General features: G+C 33.0%; 1 protein-coding gene across 6 annotated transcripts in view; it reads right to left on the bottom strand.

Moving 5' to 3' along the window:
• Positions 1–26,214, bottom strand: part of LOC132756974 (zinc finger and SCAN domain-containing protein 31-like) — a 37,002-nt gene extending 10,788 nt beyond the window's left edge. For 2 of the 6 annotated variants that reach the window (XM_060748139.1, XM_060748164.1), the window contains exons 1-2: positions 26,058–26,214; positions 22,268–23,121 (exon numbers count right to left, since the gene is read on the bottom strand). In XM_060748139.1, the coding sequence (XP_060604122.1) occupies positions 22,268–23,066 (799 nt within the window). In that variant the 5' untranslated portion in view covers positions 23,067–23,121; positions 26,058–26,214. Of the gene's footprint in view, positions 1–151; positions 2,458–5,354; positions 6,576–11,268; positions 15,854–17,931; positions 18,942–22,267; positions 23,122–26,057 lie in introns of those variants that run through there. The other 4 variants (XM_060748157.1, XM_060748150.1, XM_060748122.1 and 1 more) reach the window with 4 other exon arrangements.
• Between the last annotated feature and the right edge of the window lie 1,441 nt (positions 26,215–27,655).

The raw sequence follows: 27,655 nt of genomic DNA, 5'->3' as shown, positions 1-27,655 counted from the left end.
AGTACAAATTCGCTTAGCATATTGCATAGACATTCGGTATGACTAAGAATAAGGTCGGATGCCTCTTACACTTAAATATCAGAAAGCGATTCTGTATTACCCCTTTTCTTGAGGATGTTATTGTGTAAGAAGAAGAGGCAGCCTGTGCCTACAAAATATTGTACATATTTTAAAACAATGTTTTAACAAGAAGTATCTTTAAAAAGATACTCGGCCGAAGTCAAACTTGTTAACTTGCATAGGATAAGCTACTACTAACCATGCTAACCGCAAACAGAAGATTTTATTCGTCTTCAATAGTTCTATTTCAGTTCATTTTTACCTGCAATGTTTGTCCCAATTAATTGTCATCTTAGATTTAAACAATATTACTTACATTATTTGATTTTAATCAAAATGGAATTTGAATTGACTAGGGATTTATAATAAAACAAAGATTTAGTAGATACTGTACACTACTTCCAGGGAGAATTTTGCAACTGTAAATTAGTCTAAAGTTCGTTTCAATCGTCTTATGCCCGGTTCGAGAAGAGAATATAATGACTAGAACAGATGAGAAACCCAATCGAACACAGAAGTATCAAAAAGGCGATTTCATATATTTATTGAAAAGCTGTTAGAAAACATCTAGAAAATATCATTATTGTGTTTTTATATTTATTCTGTCCAACACTTCTTGCCATCGTGCAATCGAACATACCCCTACCTATAACGGAAGCTCTTCTAAAGTATCAAACGGTCAGGCTATAGAAAATTCTGCCTATATTCATATCTTTACTGTTAATTTTAGAGGAAGTCAAGGTGAAATCAGACGGCCAACGGCCGAAAAACAACCAGATCAACTGTTGAATAATTACTGTGCCAGTTGGGGCGATATATTGAGAAATTTGATTAACTACCCGCCCACTTAAGAAGGAAAGAAAAGATATGTTGTGCCAAATGAGCTTTGAAAATCATTAACATCAACATCGTGTAACTGAAATGCCTATAAATACACCAAATCTGATTCTTTAATACACAAAATCTTCAATACTTCAAAGATATTACAAAAAAAAATTTCAATAGTTAACATCAAAGTCAGATGAGCACCAAAGCACATTCTAAAGAAGCGCCGACCACGTTACAATTTCAGGACATGGTTATTTGGCCACAGATGGCCTATCACCAACATTAAATATTTTTCTCAAAAACTGGTCTTTCACAGCAAATTTGACTGTAAATAAAAAATCAATACATTAAAATGACAAAGCGAATTCTTCCTGTGTATTTGAACTTTTTACAAAACACATTTACCTAAACAATATCAAGTAAACAAGATACAATATATAAAATTGTTCATGGATTATCTTCAGCAGACAATTACAAATTACCAATATATTTTTAAGAGGGTATTTCATCAACACCATTCACAACAAATACCATCCAATCAAACTAAATTTTGGACGACATTCCATTTATTGTATTACAATATGAACTCTTAAAAATGAAGACAAATTCTAAAAAAATCCAAGACAATTACAAAGACCATGCAAAGTTTAAGTTCTGTTTATTTGAAAACTTTAGTAAACGTCTTTAATATGGTAATGTATCCACTTTTTTAATGAATCTTTGATTCAAATGAGCGTGTTTAACAGTTTATTTTTAATTGATTCATTAATCCCATCACTTAATTGAATGAACTTAAGTCTGTTTCCATGGAAATGTAATCTAGTCTGAACCTTAAGTGTAGCACTGCTTTTTTTGATATTATAACCGATAAGTCTAATTGTCTGTCCGCATCATTAGTTATCTTCTACCATCACATAATGAAACACAGTACAGACTTATACTCAAATTAATTTCAACATCAATTCACATGCGATTTAAGCTTCATCAAAGAAATCTCAAACATCTATATTACTTTCTGCACTTGATTTTGCCTTTTACCCAAAATGTCCTCATTGCCGCTATATTTATGCTCATTAATCATATGTTTTCTCCAGATTTCTTTCCGAACAAAAGTTTTCGAACATAAATGGCACTTAACATTTCCACCGGTATGTAATAGCATATGTCGCTTCATGGCCGAGTCACTTGAAACCATTTTGTCGCATATTCCGCACATGTACTTCTGTGACTTTGTATGCGTGTTCACATGCGCTTCCATAGCCATTTTATTGGCCATTCTCTTGCCACAAAATGGACAAAGGTGCTTCTTAATATCAAAATGACGCTTCTGATGCGTCTTGAGATTCTGTCTTGTTTTGAAAGAGGCGTGACAATATTCACAGATTTCGCTACGTTCCTCACAGTGGATGCTTCTCTTATGAAGCTTGAGAGTAGCCCCACACGTGAACGTTTTGATGCACATGTCACACGAGAAAGGACGTTCTCCCGTGTGTCTCCGTACATGCATCTTCATATTTCCGATTTTTGGTGAATTATATTTGCAATGTGTGCACTTGAAGAATCTGTCGCCTGAAAGGAAAATAATTTTAAGATAGATCTGAATAAAAGATGTGCGTAAAGATTTACGGACTTCCGTTAAAACAGGGAAATATTTGCTCAAATTCAGTTGTCTAGTTGTTTTAAATAAGTTTTTTTGTGTGTTTTTTTTTTCATAGATATTATGCAGAAACTTCAACTTCATTCAATCGTACATAATTTTCTTTGGATTTTTAGGGTTAAATAACTGTCATACAAGAACTATAATCGGTCTTATATATTTCACTCACCTGAGCACAATTACAAAAAGGTCATATTTTCTATGATCTTTCTATGATGAAGATCATTAGTTGATATTATTCAATCAAGTCAAACAGTAGGACCAGCATACAAAATTACTGACTGCCCATAGTTTCAACAAGCCTTCTAGAGGACCATTCCTCTCTTTATTTGTAAGTTTGGCTAAAGTCAAATTAAAGTTAAGCCGTTAGTCCATACCTTATCTATAATCAGAAGATGGCTAATAATTCAAGTGAGTGAGGTTCAACATTGTCTTATGTAAAAGGTTATTTTTCCACACATAAAACTATGTGACGTAAATGTCACTGGTGTCTATTCTAGGAGAGATGGGGGATTCACTCATTTTTTTTAGAATCCCCCCCCTATTTTTTCAGAGGCAGGGGGGAAATTTTACATAGAGAAAGAAGTAAAAATATCAACAAATGTAAAACATTCTCATTTCTCGATAAAAAGCCCCTCTATTTCTCAAATCCTAGAATAGACACTGAAATGGTATTTAAAGGCCTTATCTTGGAGAATGCAAAAGTACACAGACAAGGATTCTGAGCTTTTGTAAATTACAAAGGTCCACATTACAATAATAATACCAGTGGTGACAATTCTAAAGGTGATATTCCAATACAAGTCAATAAAAGAAGTGACCTGGGGGCTGAGATATTCTTTAAACCAAGGGGAAGAGTTATGTAACTGTAATAGTGGTCTACTAGGCAATTCTACATACCAAATATCTAAAACATAAGCCCATGGCTATCAGTATTGAGTTTTAAATAAGGATAATATTATGTAAATGAACTCAATTGTAAGTCACATATTCCTGTTCAAGTAAAACTGGCACCCTTATATTAGTTATCAAATAAAAATGTCATCTGACTGGATGATCTTCTGACATGCAAATTTTCCATTGAGAATTGAAATATTTCTATATGAAGCTTTATCTATAATTTCAAGATACTCTTGGTCTCCTCTTAAAATCTTGAAGGCTATAGAGCTATACTGGGTTTGCAAAACCCACATATATTATCTGTAAGTATTGAAATATTATCTTCAGGAACATAAACCGATGTTCATGTTATTTGCCTGCTGGCAGCTACAGAATCTACCCATTCATCCTGTGCAGACCCAAGATCTGCTATTAAAATAAACTTTTACAACATATACAAATGACCATAATGACCTTAAATATTGACGACTTACCACAAAAAAAATGTTGACATTGTTCCGCGATGTTGTTTCCCTCTTTTCTTGCTCTGGCGCTTAATAGGATAATATTGTCCTATAAATTATACAAGTTACAAAATGAAAGATCTATAATTACGTAAAATCAAGCTTTTCGAATGTTTCATTTTATTTGCCACTGCTCCCATATATTAAGAGGCTAGTACAAATTCGCTTAGCATATTGCATAGACATTCGGTATGACTAAGAATAAGGTCGGATGCCTCTTACACTTAAATATCAGAAAGCGATTCTTTTAAATGTATTACCCTTTTCTTGAGGATGTTATTGTGTAAGAAGAAGAGGCAGCCTGTGCCTACAAAATATTGTACAGATTTTAAAACAATGTTTTAACAAGAAGTATCTTTAAAAAGATACTCGGCCGAAGTCAAACTTGTTAACTTGCATAGGATAAGCTACTACTAACCACGCTAACCGCAAACAGAAGATTTTATTCGTCTTCAATAGTTCTATTTCAGTTCATTTTTACCTGCAATGTTTTTCCCAATTAATTGTCATCTTAGATTTAAACAATATTACTTACATTATTTGATTTTAATCAAAATGGAATTTGAATTGACTAGGGATTTATAATAAAACAAAAATTTAGTAGATACTGTACACTACTTCCACGGAGAATTTTGCAACTGTAAATTAGTCTAAAGTTCGTTTCAATCGTCTTATGCCCGGTTCGAGAAGAGAATATAATGACTAGAACAGATGAGAAACCCAATCGAACACAGAAGTATCAAAAAGGCGATTTCATATATTATTGAAAAGCTGTTAGAAAACATCTAGAAAATATCATTATTGTGTTTTATATTTATTCTGTCCAACACTTCTTGCCATCGTGCAATCGAACATACCTCTACCTATAACGGAAGCTCTTCTAAAGTATCAAACGGTCAGGCTATAGAAAATTCTGCCTATATTCATATCTTTACTGTTAATTTTAGAGGAAGTCAATGTGAAATCAGACGGCCTACGGCCGAAAAAAAACAGATCAACTGTTGAATAATTATTGTGCCAGTTAAGGCGATATATTGAGAAATTTGATTAACTACCCGCCCACTGAAGAAGGAAAGAAAAGATCTGTTGTGCCAAATGAACTTTGAAAATCATTAACATCAACATCGTGTAACTGAAATGCCTATAAATACACCAAATCTGATTCTTTAATACACAAAATCTTCAATACTTCAAAGATATTATGAAAAAATTTTTTAAATAGTTAACATCAAAGTCAGATGAGCACCAAAGCACATTCTAAAGAAGCGCCGACCACGTTACAATTTCAGGACATGGTTATTTGGCCACAGATGGCCTATCACCAACATTAAATATTTTTCTCAAAAACTGGTCTTTCACAGCAAATTTGACTGTAAATAAAAAAATCATTACATTAAAACAACAAAGCGAATGCTTCCTGTGTATTTGAACTTTTTACAAAACACATTTACCTAAACAATGTCAAGTAAACAAGATACAATATATAAAATTGTTCATGGATTATCTTCAGCAGACAATTACAAATTACCAATATATTTTCAAGAGGGTATTTCATCAACACCATTCACAACAAATACTATCCAATCAAACTAAATTTTGGACGATATTCCATTTATTGTATTACAATATGATATCTTAAAAATGAAGACAATTTCTAAAAAAAATCCAAGACAATTACAAAGACCATGCAAAGTTTTCGTTCTGCTTATTTGAAAACTTTAGTAAACGTCTTTAATATGGTAATGTTTCCACTTTTTAATGACTAAGACAGATCAATCTTTCATTCAAATGAACGTGTTTAACAGGTTTTTTTTAAATTGATTTATTAATCTCATCAATTAATTGAATGAACTTAAGTCTGTTTCCATGGAGATGAAATCTGGTCTGAACCTTAAGTTTAGCACTGCTTTTTCTTGATATTATAACCGATAAGTCTAATTGTCTGTCCGCTTTAGTTATCTTCTACCATCACATTACGAAACACAGTACAGACTTATACTCAAATAATTTCAACATCAATGCACATGCGATTAAAGCTTCATCAAAGAAATCTCAAAACATCTATATTACTTTCTGCACTTGATTTTGCCTTTTTCCCAAAATGTCCTCATTGCCGCTATATTTATGTTCATTAATCATATGTTTTCTCCAGATTTCTTTCCGAACAAAAGTTTTCGAACATAAATGGCACTTAACATTTCCACCGGTATGTAATAGCATATGCCGCTTCATGGCCGAGTCACTTGAAACTATTTTGTCGCATATTCCGCACATGTACTTCTGTGACTTTGTATGTGTGTTCACATGTTCTTCCATAGCCATTTTATTGGCCATTCTTTTGCCACAAAATGGACAAAGGTGCTTCTTAATATCAAAATGACGCTTCTGATGCATCTTGAGATTCTGTCTTGTTTTGAAAGAGGCGTGACAATATTCACAGATTTCGCTACGTTCCTCACAGTGAATGGTTCTCTTATGAAGCTTTAGAGTGGCCCCACACGTGAACGTTTTGATGCACATGTCACAAGAGAAAGGACGTTCTCCCGTGTGTCTCCGTACATGTATCTTCATATTTCCGATTATTGGTGTATTATATTTGCAATGTGTGCACTTGAAGAATCTCTTGCCTGAAAGGAAAATAATTTTAAGATAGATCTCAATAAAAGATGTGCGTAAAAAAATAAAACATGGACACATACGCTCAAATCCAGTTGTTTTGTTGGTTTAAATAAAAGTTTGTTTTGTTTGTTGTTGTTTTTTTTTGTGTTTTTTTGTTTTTTTGTGTTTTTTTCATAGATTTTGTGCAGAAACTACAACTTCATTCAATCGTACATAATTTTTGTGTGTTTTTTAGGGTTAAATAACTGTCATACAAGAACTATAATCGGTCTTATATATTTCGTTCACCTGAGCACAATTACAAAAAGGTCATATTTTCTATAATGGAGATCATTAGTTGATATCATTCAATCAAGTCAATCAGTAGGACCAGCATACACAACTACTCAATGCCCATAGTTTAAACAAGCTTTCTAGAGGACCATTCCTCTCTTTATTTGTAAGTTTGGCTAAAGTCAAATCAAAGTTAAACAATGAATCCATACCTTATCTTCAACCAGAAGATGGTTTATAATTCAAGTAAGTGAGGTTCAACATTATCTTATTATAATATGTGAAAGGTTATTTTTCAACACATAAAACTATATGTGACGTAAATGGCAGTGTTTATTCTAGGAGGGGAATGGGGGATTCACTCATTTTTAGAGCCCCACCCCCTATTTTTTCAGAGGCAGGGGGGGGGTTTACATACAGAAAGAAGGAAAAATATCAACAAATGTAAAGAATTCTCATTTTTCGATAAAAAGCCCCCCTATTTCTAGACACTGAAACGGTATTTAAAGAGAATGCAAAAGTACACAGAACATAAGGATTCTGAGCTTTTGTAAATTACGAATGTCCACATTACAATAATAATACCAGGTTGTAGCCATTTGGTGACAATTCTCAAGCTGTTCCAATACAAGTCAAATATAAAAGTGACCTTGGGCTGAGACATTCTTTAAACCAAGGGGAAGAGTTATGCAACTGTAATAGTCGCCTACTAGGCAATTCTACATACCAAATATCTAAAATAAGCCCATGGCTATCAGTATTGAGTTTCAAAAAACTTAAGGATAATATTATGTAAAATGAACTAAATTGTAAGTCACAAATTCCTGTTCAAGTAAAACTGGCACCCTTATATTAGTTATCAAATAAAGAATGCTCCTCTGACATGCAAACTTTCCATTGAGAAATGAAATATTTCTATATAAAGCTTCGTCTATAATTTCAAGATACTCTTGGGTTCCTCTAAAATCTTGAAGCCTATGCAACTATACTGGGTTTGCAAAACCCACATATATTATCTGTAAGTATTGAAATATTATCTTCAGGAACATAAACCGATGTTCATGTAATTTGCCTGCTGGCAGCTACAAAATCTACCCAAGCATCCAGTGCAGACCCAAGATCAGCTTGCACATTTATGCCATCTGACCATGGCCTGCCCTGTTTGCTATTCAGTCGGTACATATTTTAAAAATTTTCATAAAATTGATGAATGGTCTTGAAATAAAGCAATTGGGTGAAATATCATGTATAAGATGGGAGCTAAAAAGGCACTTATTTATAACATTTTCAAGAACTGTATTTGAAATTATTAAATTAAAAGAGATATACAATACGTTTACTGCTAGTAAACCATCTTTGCTGATTAAAATACTTTTTATACTTTGGTATGCAAGGTTGATGTTACATTTGCAGAACAATATACAAATCAATTTTGAAGAAGTTTATTTTCTAATTTACATGTGAATATTGACAGCAACCAAAATGCAGATCCACCCTTAAAATTACAATAACTTATCTAATCTATAATTTTACAACAATTAAAAATATTGGACTGTTTGAAATCATTTATGTTCCTTTGTGTTAAAAACATTACAAAGACAAACTAGAAATGTGTCCATAGGACACTGATGCCCCCACACGCCACTGTTCTGTCAATCTTATGACTCTAGGTCAAATATTTTTTGGACTACATGTGCCACAAGTTGAAAACTAAAAATCAACAAAGGGCCATAATTCTGTTAAATTTGGTCGCAGCAAAAATTCCTTCCTTTACTACCATCTACACATTAAGGTTGTTCATCCCTGTAAGTTTAAGCAAAATCTGCCATCCGGTTTAAGAGGAGTTGCGTTCACAAAATTTCTACATAGTATATAATGAAAAAATCAACAAAGGGCCATAATTCTGTTAAATTTGGTTGCAGCAAAAATTCCTTCCTTTACTGCCATCTACACATTAAGGTTGTTCATCCCTGGAAGTTTAAGCAAAATCTGCCATCTGGTTTAAGAGGAGTTGCATTCACAAAATTTCTACATAGTATATAGTGAAAAAATCAACAAAGGGCCATAATTCTGTAAAATTTGGTCGCAGCGAAAATTCCTTCCTTTACTACCATCTACACCTTAAGGTTGTTCATCCCTGTAAGTTTAAGCAAAATCTGCCATCCGGTTTAAGAGGAGTTGCGTTCACAAAATTTCTACATAGTATATAGTGAAAAAATCAACAAAGGGCCATAATTCTGTTAAATTTGGTCGCAACAAAAATTCCTTCCTTTACTACCATCTACACATTAAGGTTGTTCATCCCTGTAAGTTTAAGCAAAATCTGCCATCCGGTTTAAGAGGAGTTGCGTTCACAAGATTTCGGGACGTACGGACGGACGGACGGACTGACTGACTGACGGATTGACGGACGGACGGACAAGTGCAACGCTATATGCTCCCACATTGTGGGGGCATAAAAATGTTACATAAAATTACCTTAAAGATATACTATGCTCAAATTTGATGTTAGAAAATATTGATTATTACTTTAAAGTCTCTTTATCAATACATGTATAAAATAAACATGTTTTGATTTCACACGAAGTAGATAAGTTATATTTAAAACACTATACGCTATAAGTGGTCATAATATGAACATGTAGTGTCATTAAAAAAAAATTGGCGGTTTTTTAAAGAACGTGCCGACTTTGCTTGACCAGTAATAGGAAACACAGCTTCCCATACATAGTCTATTCATTCTTTTATTTAAATTAGAGATATTCAGGAAGAATTTCATAGATTTCAAAAAATTTCCATGATTTTTTTTAAGATATCATATTTCACTCAGAGGTTTTTGTTTGTTTTTGGTTTTTCGTCACATCGACACAGTATAGGTCATATCGTGAAGTTCCAGCTTTACTGGTGGAGGAAGACCTCAGGTGCCCTTCCGTGCATTATTTCAGGCACGAACGGGCACCTGAGTAGAACCACTCAAGGAGGAGTATAGTATATCTTTAAGTTATACATAAACATAATCAAAATGTAAAGTTATATACACAGAACAACTATTTCATTAGGTTCGGAATAAAATTTTATGTACTACCAACATTAACTCTCTTTGTATTTTGTTACTTTTTTGTTAAAATCGTCCAACAATTCAAAATATAAAAGCTACTTTCAAAGTTACCCATGAACATATTACAAAGCAAGTTTTGATTAAAAATTGCTACAACTTTAGAAATACTGTCTTTACATATTATACATGTATATACATATATATACATATGATACAATAAAAAAGTTAATCGTCAGCCAGAATTAAATGGCATTATAGTGAGGTATTCATTTCTGTAGTCTTGGGACATTTCAAAATGAATGATCCTGGGCACTAAACCAGTGATCCTTGGTAATAAATCAGTACTTAATGTATTACTATTAATCAACACATAATGAATGAAAACCTTCAGCCAAATAATTACATTATTAAGATTATAAAAATGCAAAATAAATTTCTCAAATTTGATTGGCTTAAACATTTTGTATATCATGCTGTATAAAGTGTAAACACCATGAAGAACCGGCGGGCGCACAAATGACAATGTATTTCTATATTGTAGACGGTTTAAACTTGAACAAGAATTTGTAACAGAGTTACCAACATCCCCCGCCTCGGGGAAGTTTTATATGAAGCATAAAATTGTGCTTTTTCAAAAGATTGAGGTATGGATCTAAGGACTTTCCGTCCAAAATTATGATCAATGCTAGATCTGCAAATGCAACAATAAATTTATTAAAGAAATAAAATAAAACACTGAATTTAAAAATCTATCATGTTGAGCTTTGACCTCTAAGTGTGACCTTGACCTTGGAGGTAGGGGTGCATGTGTTGCGCATGACATATCGTCATATTATTGTAACTATTTGTACCAAGTATTTTCAAAATCCTTTGAACTATGAAGAAGTTATAGATGGGACACAAAATATACCCTCTATTAGACTATGTTCATCTTTGACCTCTTAGTGTGACCTTGGAGGTAGGGTCCTGACATATCGTCTAATTATTATTGTGATTATTTGTGCAAAGTATTTTATAATCCCTTGATCTATGAAAAAGTTATGGACTGGACACAAAATATACCCTATAACAGACTATGTAAATCTTTGACCTCTACATGTGACCTTGACATTGGAGGTAGGGACACTGGTGTAACGCATGACATATCATCTTATCATTGTGACTATTTGTGCCAAGTATTTTTAAAATCCCTTGATCTATGAAGAAGTTATGGAGGGGACACAAAATATACCATATAACAGACTGTTATTTTGACCTCTAAGTGTGACCTTGACCTTGGAGGTAGGGGTGCAGGTGTTGTACTTGACATATTGTCTTATTATTGTGACTATTTGTGCCAAGTTATTTCAAAATCCCTTGAACTATGAAGAAGTTCTACATTGGACACAATATATACCCTTTAAAAGACTATGTTAATTTTTGACCTCAAAATGTGACCTTGACCTTGGAGGTAGGGATGCTGGTGTTGCGCATGACACGTCTTATTATAGTGACTATTTGTGCCAAGTATTTTCAAAATCCTTTCATATAAGAAAAAGTTATGGACCAGACACAACATATACCCTATAACAGACTATGTTAATCTTTGAACTCCAAGTGTGACCTTGACCTTGGAGGTTGGTGACCGATTGTTGCGCATGACACATCATCTCATTATTGTGAACAATTGTGGCAAGTATTTACAAAATCCCTTCAAAGATAAGAAAGTTATAGACCGGACACGAGATATACCCTCAAATAGACAATGTTGACCTTGAATGAGCAAATGCGACCTTGACCCTGGAGGTAGGGGTCTGGTTGTTGCACATGACACATTGTCTTATTATAACAAACATTTGTGCCAAGTTATTTCAAATTCCTTTGATCAATGACAAAGTTATGGACTGGACACGAAATATACCCTGTAACAGACTATGTTAATCTTAACCACCAAGTGTGACCTTGACCTTGGAGGTAGGTGACCAGTTGTTTCACATGACACATCTTCTCATTATTGTGAACAATTGTGGCAAGTATTTACAAAATCCCTTCAAAGGTAAAAACGATATGGACCGGACACGAGATATACCCTCAAATAGACAATGCTGACCTTGAATGAGCAAGTGCGACCTTGACCCTGGAGGTAGGGGTCTGGTTGTTGCGCATGACACATCGTCTTATTATAACAAACATTTTTGCTAAGTTATTTCAGATTCCTTCAATAAATGACAAAGTTATGGACCCGACACGAAAGTGTGACTGATGGACGGACGGAAAGACGGACGGAGCCTATTTCTATATCTCCCTTTTTTCTTCGAAAAGGTGGGGGACAATTACTTTTTATGTACAGCATTGGCATACATGTAGCAGTTCAACATCCAATGTCATCTTATTTACGCGCACATTTTTCTCTGGCTTCTTTGAAAACAGTCTAAAATTACTGGATTTTCTTAAGAACTTTTGTTCAAAAACAATTTGCGTTATTATAAATTTGCTTTTTGTTAATTTGCTAACTGGATATATGGGAGAAAGTAAGGCTGAATGAGATAAATATGACCCCAAGTGCTCATTCAGCCAATATTCCCCCGTACATCACATCAACAACTTGTACAACAAATAACATAATTAATCCATTCATTTAATTTTAACACTAATTCTTCACTTGATAGGATTTCAAAACAAAGATATAACAGCACCTATAATGTTTACACAAATACTAAACTAACTGGGCTGTTATATTTCTTCTGAATATTGTAATGAAGTGACATAGTAATACTACTGCTGAACATAATCAGAAATATTACTGTTGACTAAGATGATGTCACATAATCAGTTATAACACTGCTAAAAATAAAAATGATGTGAAATAATCAGAAACATTACTGTTGAATAAGACAATGTGACATAATCAGCATAAAATTTAAATATTACTGCTGAATATGATGTGACAAGACACACACAGAAATATTACTGCTGAATAATACAATGTGACATAATCAGCATCAATATTACTGCTGAATATGATGTGACACAATCAGAATTATTACTGCCGAATAAGATTATGTGACATAATCAGAAATATTACTGCTAAAAATAGTTATAATGTGATATGATAAAATATTACTGCTGAATAAGATGATGCAACAAAATTGGCAAAATTAAAGCTAAATAGGGTGATCATGTGACTCAACCAAACATGCAGAATATTTTCACAAAAGATGTAGGAAATCTATATAATTTTATGCACTATTGAATAAACATGCTTCAATGTGATGGAATTATTAATACAGATATCAACAATTGTAGAGAAAAAGAACCAAGAATTTCAAACATTCAAAAAACATTAAACAACTGTAAAATATGTAAATTTCAAAACTTTAACACCAATTTCACACATCAAATTGAAGTTCTAAAACAGATCGAGTGAACAAAAACAGGTTTGTAACACAGAGCAATAGAACAGATTGATTTGGTTACATGTTAAGCCTTCAAGGAACAATATATTGCCATCGCAAAAAAAGTCCTCTCCCCCCAATTTTGAGCAAAATGCCAAATAATATTCCAGTCTAAAGTGTGGCTTTTAAAAAATGTTCCCTGAATACTGGGAAAATTTGATAGTTATTTGAAAAGAATATAAATTGCTTAAAACGTTTTGAAAATACATCCTACTACAAAAAGTAAAGCATCGACATTTCTGTGAGACAAGCAATCTGGAAAAAATTCATGCTAACCCTTGACACAACTAGAGCTATCACTGAAGGTGATAAATACCCCCACCAGCAGCTTTGACCATTTGAAAAATAACTGGTCTGAAGAAAAATTTGAACTCAACCTATAGTAAAGGTGTTTAATTAATTGCAATCCCAACCTGTCATAAACCAAGTTTGATAACAATATCTCATTCCTAACTCTAGTTACTGACCAGAAACCATTTTTCTATTTTTAGTTACAGTGACCTAGACCCCAGGAAGCTCAAATGCAACACCAGTCAGGATCTTCGTATAAGCTTGCTATACACCAAGTTTGATTACAATATCTCATTCCTAACTCTAGGTGTTGTCCGAAAACTATTTTTCTATCTTTAGTAATGGTGACCATGACCTCAGGCCATCCAAATGCAATAACAACCAGGGTCTTCATGTAAGCTTTCTGATAACAATATCTCATTCCTAACTCTAGCTAGTCCAGTAACCATTTTTCTTTTTTTAGTAATGGTGACCTTGCCCCCAAGAGGTCCAAATGCAATACCAACCAGAGTTTCCACATATGGTTGCTATATACCAAGTTTGATTACAATACCCCATTCCAAACTGTAATTACCGTCCTGAAATCATGATGTGGACAGAATGACAGACCAACAAGCTGACTCCTATATATCCCCCTAAACTTCGTTTGTGGGGGTATAACAAAGTTAAGAATTGTTTACTATTGTGCATCTGAATTTGTGCAACTGATTTGCCATGCTTTGCATTTGGAAGTTTTATCATTAATTTTATAAGTTTCTGTACTTTCAAAATTAATAGTATGGTATATATGCTAATATGGTATAATATGGTCAGACTGAACAAATGGTCAAACTGGCATATTTCTTAACTACTAGCATAGGCATGTATTTACTGTATTAAATGCTTCGAGTGCCAACTCTAAAAAGTTTAAATTTTCCATTTTTGAATTAAAATTCATGTTAAAATTTAAATTTTCCATTATTGCATTAAAATTTATGTTAAAGGTGAACACTTAGGCATTTGTATCCAAATTAACTATGTATAAATTTTACCCAGGTAAAACATTTTAATTGCAGTACAGAAAAAACATTTGATACAGAAGTTTAAATAATGAAACATGTACCAATCCTATTGAAAATTCTGTTTTCCATATCAATACATAAAATACAAGTATACATATTAAATAGTTGTCCGAGACACAAAAACACACTAGTGAACAATACCATAGGCTTCACACAAATTTTTGTATCAAATATATAAATAAATGTAACTCAAATCACCCAAATTGCAGTGCATTCTAACTGAATCAGAAACACTCTATCCATTCAAATGCAAGAGTAAGAACAGTTTTCAAATCACAATATAATGATTAGTGTTCATGTCACAAACAATATAGTTTTGAGTTTCTAAATATTCATATTAACAATAAATAAGCCCTAGAACAGGCAATTAAACAAGAATCTTTTTTAGTATTTTCTCAATTTCAAAAAAGGTCAATTATAGTTCAGGCTAATTATATACTGGACATTTTCATCATTTATCTCCTGTCCAGCCACTATTTCCTGAACTTCTGCTATTTGCTCGCCTTCAATAATTTCACCTTCGATAATTTCACCTTCCTCGACATTCATTGATTCTGCTTTTACCACTTTAATTTTATGTACACTCGGTACTTTCATCTCCTCAGTTTGATCATATAAGCGATTGAATCGCATCTTCTTTGCCAGCAGTTCATCGTTCTCACTAAAATGATGATACTTGATCATGTGAGTACGCCAGTACTCTTTTCGCATTGATAAATTCCCACAGATGTGACATTCAAACCTCGCCCCTGAATGTAGAGCCTTATGTCTTCCCAAAGAAGATACTGAGGCAAACATCTTATTACATACATCGCACTCAAACTTCCTCTCACCAGTGTGTGTTGGCATATGGTGTCTTAGTTCCGACTGGGAGTAATAACGTTTACCACAATACGGGCATAATATGGACCCTGGTGTAAGGTGACGCCTATAGTGCTTTACCAGCTGGCGTTTCAGCTTAAAAGCAAAGCCGCAGATGTCACAAATATGTGGGCGTTCGTCGGAGTGGATGACACTGTGCTTCTGTAGGCCAGATTGGTTGGCAAAACTCTTACTGCATTTGTCACAGCCAAATGGTTTTTCGCCAGTATGGACGCGAACATGGTCACGCATGTTGCCTGGCCATTTCGATACGTAATCACAAGTGTTGCACTTGAAAACTTTATTACCTGAAAATTAAAAGAAACAAAATGAAGGAAATTAATGTTACAGTAAAAATGTTGGGTAACTTATCTCAAGTCTCCATAAGCATACCACAAAATTAAAGCTTAAAACACTTGGCTACAACTCCATACATACATAAAAATTGCTTGTTTTACAGTAATAAAATGCCAGTCATATCTTTTTCACTCATGATCATCTATGGATAGGATCCAACCAGATAAATCATTGTTGAAATGTATCTTTTTAAACTGGGTGGTATTTTGTTCAAGATTGCATCAAACTTGATTTAGGCACAAAACAATGCCAAGGCCAATGAAAATTATATATTTTAACACTCCATGATAGAGCAAGTTTTCTAAAATGCAAAAAAAAAATAGTATAACAATTTCAAATGCTACCAGAATTCATGACTATATTCCTTCACACTTGATATGGAATTGTGCATTTTTCTATAAAAAAAGTATTTTTCCCCCAGTTTTCAAAATAACCTGTTTCTGAAGGGGAAAATATAGCATGATTCATCATTAAAAGGGGGGGGGGGACTGAATCAAATTCCAACAACTGAGAATGGAATTTACCCATATCTAATACAATATTCAATTTTAATTCAGTTTGCCATGCATGGTACATAGCAGAGACTATCTATATTGACAGCTTTCTGTCTTTCAGTCAATTAATTTTTCCAACAAGCTGATATAAGTCAGCTGCTGTTAAGTCATGGTTCTGATAAAGGATGTGCACAGGGCATTTCAAGGCTATACATATTCTAGCATTTTTAGGGGAAAATATACCAATTTTGGGCTAAGAGTAACAGCCTTTATTGTGCTGCTGTAAAATATAGCGGAAAACATCAATTGATGTAATATACACTCTTAATTGATATAATTATAATTTCCTTAATAGAAAAACATTTGAATTATCCTACAGATGAAGTGGTCTGCAATAATAGGAGCAAGTAAGCAATGTGAAGGGGAAATGAAATAAATAAGAAGTAAATACTCAAAAGCAATAAAACAATTTAATATGGTGTTTAATAGGTTTTTAAATATCTCAACAATTTTCAAAACAGGCCGTTCTTCATTTATACAAATAATGTCAGGCTGTTCTATATTTATACAAATAATGAAAGACTGTTTTACATTTATGCAAATGGCAGGCTGTTCTACATTTATGTAAATAATGTCAGACTGTTCTACATTTATACAAATAATGACAGACTGTTCTACATTTATGCAAATAATGTCAGCCTCTTCTACATTTATGCAAATATTGTCAGACTGTTCTACATTTATGCAAATAATGTCAGGCTGTTCTACATTTATGCAAATAATGTCAGACTGATCTAAATTTATGCATATAATGTCAGACTGTTCTAAATTTATGCAAATAATGACAGACTGTTCTACATTTATGCAAATAATGTCACTGTTCTATATTTATGCAAATAATGTCAGACTGTTCTACATTTATGCAAATAATGTCAGACTGTTCTACATTTATGCAAATAATGTCAGACTGTTCTACATTTATGCAAATAATGTCAGACTGTTCTACATTTATGCAAACAATGTCAGACTGTTCTACATTTATGCAAATAATGTCAGCCCGTTCTACATTTATGCAAATAATGTCGGAGTATTCTACATTTATGCAAAAATGTCAAATATTCTTCAGACTACATAATTATAACTATTGATAGTTTCAATTCCATAATAAAGACGTGCTGAGTACCGATTCATGTGCACTGCACATTGTGTTATTGAAGAAAGCATGCATACCATGTTTGGAGTCAATCCAACTTATAGTGACTGATTTATGCTCTGGACGAGCCTTAGGGGATGCCGACAACGACACAGACAAAAGTAACACCTATATGTCGCCTTTTCGAGGCAACATAAAAATTACATTTCTACTTTCAATACAATTTATAAGGTTTCATATTTAAGTTTCTTTGCTAATGCTTTGCAAAAAGTTAGATCTAAATAATGAAACAGTCTTTCCATTTGACATTCTCTAAAAACTTTGTTAATACATACACATATAGGTATAAAATGTAAAAATTTCACATTTAAAACATGCTGAACTTGTTATCGTTTTTATTTCTTCGACACAAAATTTGTCTTCGTTACTCTTTGGAAGATGATCTTCAAAGCATTCATCTATTTCATTCTTTTTATACATTAATAGAGCTTTTATAGATATTTCGTACATGTAAGTATGCCATAATTCGACAGTGGATTCTTTCAAATTACTGTCACAACTGCCACCTTCTGATATTTGCCTACACATATTTGTACTGCTATCATCATGATTATCAGTGTTAAAATTATTGACAATACTTAGAATAACCCAACTGCTGTCGACAGAATATCTGTCGACAGTTAACAGAATTTTTTCATAGATTTTTTCAATCTCTTGTAAATGTCAAAATGTATCATTCTGTGGAATCTAATGTATTGTTTATTTTGCACCGAGTCAAACTTCGACGTCCTTTTGAAACACTTGATTTCCCTTTACTTTGATCGTCCTCAAGTTTATCAAATCCTTTTTGTGCAACATCATGAGGATCAGACCAGAATTTAGTTGTTCTACCTCTTGTCTGTATACGTTTGTTCCTAATCCACTTATCTGCGTTTTGTTTACGAGGCTCCGGTACTTCATCCGATCCATGAATACTTTTCAAATGACGTCTAATATTGTCTTTGCGGTAGAACACTGCTGTACATAAATGACATAGAAACTGCTGCCGGTCGCCCCTACTCGCGTGAACTTTTTTATGACGTGATAGAGACGTTGAATGATTGAACGCTAGATTGCAAATATCACAAATGTACTTTCTGTCGTCCATATGAACACTTGCATGGCTCTTACATTCTGACGTTGTGTAAAAAAGTGCACTACAAGTACCGCACTTGACAGTCTTGACAGTGTGACGCACAGAATGCCGCTGAAGAGCCTTCATACTTTTAAACCAAGCTGGACATTCATCGCATGCAAATGTTCTTTTGTCTATGTGTATCACTAAATGATCCCTCATGTTTCCGGCTGTATTACAAATCTTCCCACAATGCCTACAGATGAATTTTGTCTTTCCTGTAAAGGAAATTGAGAGGTTGAGATTTAAACATGTATAAATGTAGAAAAAAAAATGACCAAACAAAATTTTTTAAACTGCACTGAAAACATTATTTAAGTAACATAAAACATTTTTGTTTATTTTGACAAAATAAAGCTTATCCGAGGTTTCAAATAAATTTATTAAATAAATTTTTTTTAGTACTTTATACCCCAAATCTCAACCTCTATAACTTTCCTTTTCAAGATATGACAAATTTAAACAAGTTTAGAACTACAAGCTTTAACCTTTCATCAATGACTTAGTAAATACAACACAGTGTCCATTGTCAATATCAAGAAAGTTAAGGTCATTATACAGGTTTTTAGAATCAGGACTAATGTTTAATAAGTACTATGCCAGTTGACCTGACTCTCCAAATAGGAATATTATCATGATACAAGTTATATAGGAAAACACCTTCTACAGTAGGTTCAAAAAGCTAAAATACAAACAGCTTTAACCCCTACCGCACTAAACATCTTAAAAGTGACTTGTCAATCTTTCATTCAGGACAAAACCACTTTTCATTTTTACGGGAAATTTTCGAACTAAGTACTGACTGAAAAGCCTACAGTGCAAATGAAATTCAAAAGTATTGATGTGCCTCTTGGTTTGCACTAGTTGCATGGGTAGAATCTTTTGCCACCAGCGGGCTAAGGGTTCATTGGCATTCTAGTATTACATAAATTAGTGAATTAGTAATCGCTAGCTTTAAAGACAGTAAAACTTAAGACATATCTAGAACAATTAGCTGGACAAGTTTCACAAAATAAATAATTTAAAACACTGCATGCCTATCCACAAAATAAGCCACCACTTGGAATAAATTAAAGACATGCATTTGATGAAATGTCCCCACAAATAAATACAAGCACAACACATATTGTGCCAAGGCTCATCTGTTCAATGATGTAAATTGCGCAAAATGATCCAAAAATGAAGTGTTAGTAACTTACAAAATTAGGCACACAAAATTTTTCAATTTAATGAGCATTTTTTACTTTCCTTTGCAAATTTTTTTTTTTTTTTTTTTTTTTTTTTTTTAAGTGCTTCACTTGATCTATGTAAGAATTTCAAATTTTCTGTTATTAGATTTTTTTAACTCAAAAGAGCTCCTTTTATTGCAACAATGATATAATTAAATTCAAAAGTGTTGTGATGGTATAACTGATATGCACTTCACTTTAAGATGAATATCTATGAATGTGAAAGATATTGTCTACAATAATACAAGTTTATTTTCCATGTAAAAGAAGGGACAGAACTCTAGAAATACTGATCACTTAATAATGTCCCTTGCCCTACATGCCTTCAGTTCCCATTTGCAGGTATACAAAGTATTAGTACAATAAAACATGCTGCGTTCAGAAAATTGCCTTTTGTTTTACAATTGTGCCTTGTCTATCTTATCATTTCTATGTGAATATGTTTCATCGGTGCGTTCTAATGTAAAATAATGAAGTTTTTTCCAAGGATTGATTTCTCGGCGAATATCATACCTTATGCCAATATAATTGTTGTGTTTTTTGTTTAGAATTGGGAAAAAATGTCTGTATTTTCAATTTGGAAAATTCACCATACACAATCAAAGAAGGAAAAAATTCGCTGTCCATATAATATATAAAGAAACATTCAATCTTGAAACTTTGTACAGGACCATTAATCCATCAACTTATCTTAGTAATTCATTGAGAGAAGTTCGCAGTTACTTGAGAAGTTACTTAATCATGTCATCAAGAAAAGACTAGCACTGTACGTCAATCCAAAAACACTTGAAAACAAGACTTCTCAGAATTACTTGACTGAAACAATGTGAAACTTAGTATACTGTCACAAAAATCAAACACATTTTGCTTAGAAAATTTTTCCTAAAAATTTCACTAAATACATAACACTAGGGTTCATTATAGATGCTTCTTATCCAATTAATTTACAAAGAGAATCCAGGAATCCTACATAAAAAGGTTCAGAAATCAAAAGGACTTACCTCTTCAATACTGTCCGAGACTGCCAGCATATCCTCAGATTTAACTCTTAAAGCTCATATATTAAGCATTATCTTCTTCTTTCAAAAAGACGATTCTTGTAGATTTTTCTTGTCAAAAGTTTGTTTTTGAAAATTTTCTAAATGTCAACTCTTATTCAAACATAAAATGGAGCAAAAATATTTATTCTTATTCCATTTACATGTGTGTTCCAGGACCTCTTTACATAGGCTTCCTGGACTCAAGAAGTTGTTTACAGGAACTTAAAATGCAACTTAGGACTCATGAACATTAGGATGTTAAAGGTAACATGTCAGAAATGCTGAGGTTGTACATGTAAAATCAGAAGATTAACCCATAATCTGCTGGAACTAAAGGTAACAAATCTTTGCCACTAGTATACAACTAAGCCAGTGCCAGCCTACACATATGCACAGTCTGACCTGGCCTTTCTGTATATATAGCCAGTAGCTTCATTTTTTTAATTTTGATATTGAAGTCCTTTAAACTTTGATAAGAGTTTGCCAAATTCTAAGCAGGACAAATCTATAACACAAAATCAGCAGGTTATGGGTTGAAACCAGTCAGAATTTCAATCAACCCTCATATGTTTGATATTTAGACTGGTTGCAATCACATTAAGTTATTAACATTTCATTACCTTTGACTCTGTTCATGCTTTCTTTTATAATTCAGACGGTTATTTTTTAAGCATACATATGTAAAAATGATTGTAATAAATAGAAACAGGGCTTAAATGAAGTTTCAAGGAGAGTTATTCTAAAATCATCAGACATGTGTGAAATGACCCAAGGGTTACCCCTTTACAGTAAAAAACAGGCTTTTTCCCAATTCCTTGTCTATATATTTATATTGGTGAAACAAAATATTTGAAATCTGGTGTCATGACATCAGAATGATAAATTAACATTTTTTAAACTTTGAATAACTTTCTATTTCATTATTATTTAGCTATGTGTAAAATTTCAATATGTAGGATTTGGGAAAAACCTATTACTAAAAGAACATCCAAGACATTTCCATAAAAATTATAAAACCTTAAACACTATCAAGATTAAGTCTATGAAAATCTATTTTATAAACTGACCCTCAACTTTGCGCAGAAGAAAGTGGTATTAATTATCTTTTCTGAAAAACTGTCTTCCAAAAAATCTGAACTTAACAGTTGACACCAGCTTTTTTACTTCCCAAATTAGCAATTTTAGCCATAATTTTCCCCAGAGTCAGCAGGCTAAGTGTTAAGGAAATGACTTGAGATGTTCATGTAAAAGTTACAGAAAATCAGATTGACTAACCTTCATCTGTCATCTCTACAGAGAAGTTGGTAGATTCTTTACTGTAATAATTTGTCTTGTCATACTTTCGTCTCTTCTTGCCAGATGATGTTGGTTCTTGTTTGGGTTTCTTCCTTTTTGGTGTTCTTGGTGAACCAGTCTGGTCATCCTCTGCCAGTGACGCATCTCCTAACATTTCAATTTCTTCAAGATCATCCATATCATCATCGTCATCACCATCATCTTCCACATCTTCGCCTTCATCCTCTTCTTCTTCCTCCTCCTCATCATCAAGTTGTGTACCATCCAAATTCATTGTTGGCAATTCTTCGCTTTCAACTTTAATAGTTGGTGCAGACTTCACCATTACTTTTTGTTTACTGTAGTTGTGAGCATCCATTGGAGCTCTGGCCTTAGGATTTTTTCCCTTTGGCTTTTTTGCTTGTACTTCAGCTTTGTCTTTCATTTCCCCATAATCATAACCATCTTCACCAAGCTTTTCATATGCCTCACCATCATCCCCTTGACCAAGTTGCCCACCAGATTTAGCTATTCGGAAAAAAAATCTGGTTGTGCCATTCACTGTCTTTTCTTTTTCAAGTGCACTAACAAGCAATTCACTGTCAACCTCTATTTCAACATTGAAATACTTGACTTCCATACTGTCATATGTAACAGGAGGCAACATAAGTGTTGTCTTATCATTACCCTCCTGTACAAATTTAAATTCATAGTCACTCTGGAACACACCATAATTATCAAAACTATCAGCCTCATCTTCAGAACTGTCCACTACCTCTTCTTTCTGTTTTGCTGCCATTTCCGCTGCTGCTTCTGTTTCAATTAAACTACTGTTATGTGGATAAAATGTCAATCTGAAAGAAGCAAATAAAAATTTATTTTAAAAAACTTCTTACCAAACTTGAAACAAAAGATTCATGACAGCCCTGATTAGCTCGCCAAAACTTCAAATACTGAGCATTCTTTATTAGAAAAAGGCAATTTCGCAGCAAATTGCTGTGATTTTTTTCAGATAATAAAAATTAATTCAATAAAATTAATTGATAGGTTGCTGTGGCTATAAGCGGTAAAGTTGAAATTGGCAGCAACAAATGGCTGTTGCATACCCTAAACTCTACAGGTTTCCCCTGTCCAAGAGGAAGGATTTTGCATTGGTAAAACATTTATTGTAAATGAACATTATTTCAAAGATTCTTGAAGAAAATCATGAAGAAGTTAGTATAACCATTAGTTTTAATGCATGCCTTGTACCCAGCTTGTATAGGGTCAGAATCATTCAGACTCTTCTAATAAATTTGTGAAATCCGATTCACTCTGTAATTTAATGTAATCTAGGGCTGTCATTGAATATCACAATATTGATATACAGTGATTAATCTAGAAATTCCTTACAATGCGTCGGATGACGCACATGTTTGAAAACAATGAGTCCTTTAGCAAAATCAATGAGTCATGTAGCAAAATAAATGCGTCTTAGCAGAATTTTTTTTTTAAAAGCAGATCTTTGACATGATTTGCATGTTTTTATAACAAGCGATTAAGTAATTAAAGTGTATAAAAAAGTTTTTTTTTGGTACTAATATTAATTGCAGGCAAAACAATTTTTATTGGCTGCTCAAAAATCTAATTTGCATAATTTATATTTTCTTACTACTTATGTCTAATACTGTGCATTATCCATTTTAATTGTTCGTAATTTGCAAAAAAATGTCCCTTTAAACACTGTATAACATACTGACAACTTTTATTGCTCCTTGTATGGCCTCTGTGTAGAAAGCATACACAGACAGACCTTTTGATCATGAAAAAGTCATGCACAATGTTTCCCTGATTGGTTAATCACCCTGTCAAATATTCTGATGACGTAATAGACATCTTTTTTTTTACACTCCGCGTGAACTTGAGTGACCTTAGGGGAATTCAATTTACACACCTGTCAGATTATACTGTAACTTACAGCATTTCTTAAAATAGCAACACTTTTTTTTCAGTTACCGATATTTATTTAAAATATTAAGTAGATTAATGATTTTTTGTTTGTTTATTGGATTAAATTTACGGTAGTAGAAATGCTTATCTGTGTGGGAAAGGGATAAGGTAAGTAGATAATTGGAAAAATGCTATATGGAAATGGATAAACTCAAGAATAATGCGGAATTACATGGGAATGGGTAACCTGTTGCTGTTGGTACCAGTTTTGTCTGGATGACGAAATAACATACAATATAAGTCTGGCACAGATTTTAGATGCACCCTTGGCCCTTTGCTGACGATTTTCCTGTGCCATTCTCATTTTTTAGCGCCAATGGCACAGGCAGATCTCTGCATATTTCACCATTGTAGGCGATTCGCTCTCATGCAAAATGGGCGCTCTAATTGGCTAATGCCGATAATGGGCGGTTACCGATCGCAGGGATTTAACGTTTCAAGCAAATTGGGGATTAGTCTTGCACAAGTAATCATCGGAAATTAAATTATTCAACTGAAGAAATTGAAAAATTATTCAACTGATTAAAACAGTACATAGAAATCACTAATCATGATATTTTCGATTATAAACCACCTGATTTTCATGCGTCAAATTGAACGCACATATTTTGAAACTGTGCGTCTTTTTCGATTTTTATGCGTATTTTACGCAAGACGCACATCTAGATTAATCACTGGATATACCATCAATATTCATAATCAGATATAATATCAATACACACTTTCAAATATCAATACAAGCTCACATTTATTTTTATTTTTTTGTGAATATTACCTTCTCTATTTTGCGAAATAAGGGAAGTCATTGTTTTTAAGTTTTCTTGGCTAACAAACTTTAAACTTCATTTTCAAATCTCATTGACAAAAATTATAGAAAAACAAAATTTCTGTTAGTTTGTAGTATTTATAATGTTTTATTTACAAGCTAAATGTGCATTGCCATTTTAAAACCCATGAATTCCCAATTTATAACACATATTTATAACACATGACATATTTATGTTTTTCATTCTATCTACTGTCAAAGATGATATATCGTCAATATTTGTCTCTCAATATATCAATAAAAAATTTTCCATCCATGACAGACCTAATTAATATCATCAAAATATTAATGACACACCACTAAATGTTGGTTGGTTATTTTCTGTCCGATCTGATCAATATGCGTAAATATTGAAATCTTGATTTAATATTTACATTATAATAAGAACATTTTTTTCTAGCCCGTTTGTTTGATAATTAAGGAACAGTAACATATTAAGTAATTAGTACATCAAACAGATTGTTGGGTTAGCAGATAACTACCTGTTTAAAACAAATTTAGATTGGATTTTGGACCAAACTGTCGAGTTTCGGCTAAACAATGTGTAATTTCAGATGACATTTGTTACTGCAAAAGCATTTACCCAAGACATCTATTTAGGTCACAGGCTGAAGGGTAGTCATAAATGATGAAAATAAGGCATAGTTTCAGGGCCTAACTGACCCAGAATGAGATTCTAAAAATTTCTTCACAAAAAATTAACAGGAAATTATCATGGAATCTATACGAGGTAGCTATATAACGTTGTGTTAAAAAGGATCTCACGTGTTGTTTTTTTAACACACATCAACACTGTTTATCGTCAGAATATGCCTGAAATAGGCCCTTAAATATATTCATAAAAATTTAGTTGTACCCCACCCGCACCCTTCGCGCTTAAAATTCTCTTCACCTTTAACATCAATATTGACTATAAAATCTCATTACTGAATATGTTAAATACATCATTAATGTACATTTAAGGGAATGGCATACTTTTGAGTATATTTTGAATCATCAGAAGCATTTTATTGAAAGTTATCTTCTCTCAAAATTTTGTGTTGTGAACCTTAGGCAGGTGACGCCATAACGCAGCCACACCGTGATTTTTGAAAGAAACTGTGCTTTTCTCCGTTAAGGACCGTACTATACCGTGATGTGATATTTAGAGTGCACAACAGAATCACGCGTAATCCTATTGTTAACTTTCATCCATTAATCAATAATTTTGCACTTGCTGAGTAAAAATAATGTTCATAAATATTGAATTCTTATATAGTGTACTGTAGAAAAATAATTTTAGCATCTGTTTGATTTTGCCAACCTATGTGATCGTACCGTACTTATAGTCAAAATATATAGACGTGTCATAGCTAGATTCTGAGATATTTTCGTTCTAGGTCAAAATCTCGCTTTTAGAGGCGAGATATTGCACAGTCAAAAAATAGCACAATATCTCATTGCGCAGTTCAATTAGTTTGACTAGTTCTGTACTGTGATCTACATGTAAATTATTTTTGAAAAATATTTTATAATGGGATAATCCTCCCTAAATACACATAGTTACATGTGAACTCTCCCACTTTTAGCGGGAGACTCCCACTTTCTGAAGGCATATTTTCAAAGATTTTTCTTAAAATAAGGGGTATTTTCACAAATTAAAGAAATCTACCTATTTTTTTGAAGTCAGAACTTCCTTCTTTGATTATTGCAAATTTTAAAATCTCCCTCTTTTTGAAGAATAATCTCCCACTTGATCATCGAAAATTGTTCACATGTATGAAATTTATTATTACATTGAGTTGAGCACACTATTATTAATGTCTCCTAGTGCAAGTGTACCCTGGGAAGAACGTGATGTCTTCCAAGCTGTACCAAATCATACAGATCAAACAAATTATTTAAATATTTGGTTTTAAACGTAAAATAGAGAGAACTAGAATCCCAAAAGAAATTCCAAAACGGCAAAATTTAAAAGTTTGCAGGCTCGGTAAGAATGATTCAGTTCAACGAGAGTACTGGAAAGAGTAAGCTACTGTCCACGTCTCCTAAAACCGGCCTAAGCAGCATTTGGCAAATATTTTCTGTCAGTTGCAGTGTGATATGTATATATAACTAGTACGTGATTAAAATGATATTGTAAATAAAAACTGACGCTTCAAGTAAAATCATTTACATGTACTTATGATTGACAAGTAAGGAAAATTACTGACATTTAGTTACATTTCCTCATTTTTGTTGAATTTGTATTAAATAACAATAAGGCAGGCTGAAATATGGAAATGGCAGGGATGCTTAAAAATGACCCCCTCCTGTTTCTAAAATGTGGATGGGGGTCTGTGGAGTCCTTTTCCCAGGAAAAAAGAAAATTTGCATGTTACATGGTGGCTTCTGGTAGACTTTACGTGCACATTTAAACGTGGCTCAGACTTAAGATTATGCAACTAGAGTGCTAATAATGAAATAGAGTTTTCTGGTGTAATTCCAAAAATACGATTAAAATTTCAATTTCTACATTTTATCAACAAAAAGACATTTATACATGGAGTGGTGTTGTAAGTGCTAGTCTTTCTTGAAATATTAATGATAGCTTC

Source organism: Ruditapes philippinarum, unplaced genomic scaffold (assembly GCF_026571515.1).
Source record: "Ruditapes philippinarum isolate M1 unplaced genomic scaffold, ASM2657151v2 ctg433_1_1_1_1, whole genome shotgun sequence".
Classification (NCBI taxonomy): domain Eukaryota; kingdom Metazoa; phylum Mollusca; class Bivalvia; order Venerida; family Veneridae; genus Ruditapes; species Ruditapes philippinarum.
This window is presented reverse-complemented; position numbering and strand designations above follow the sequence as displayed.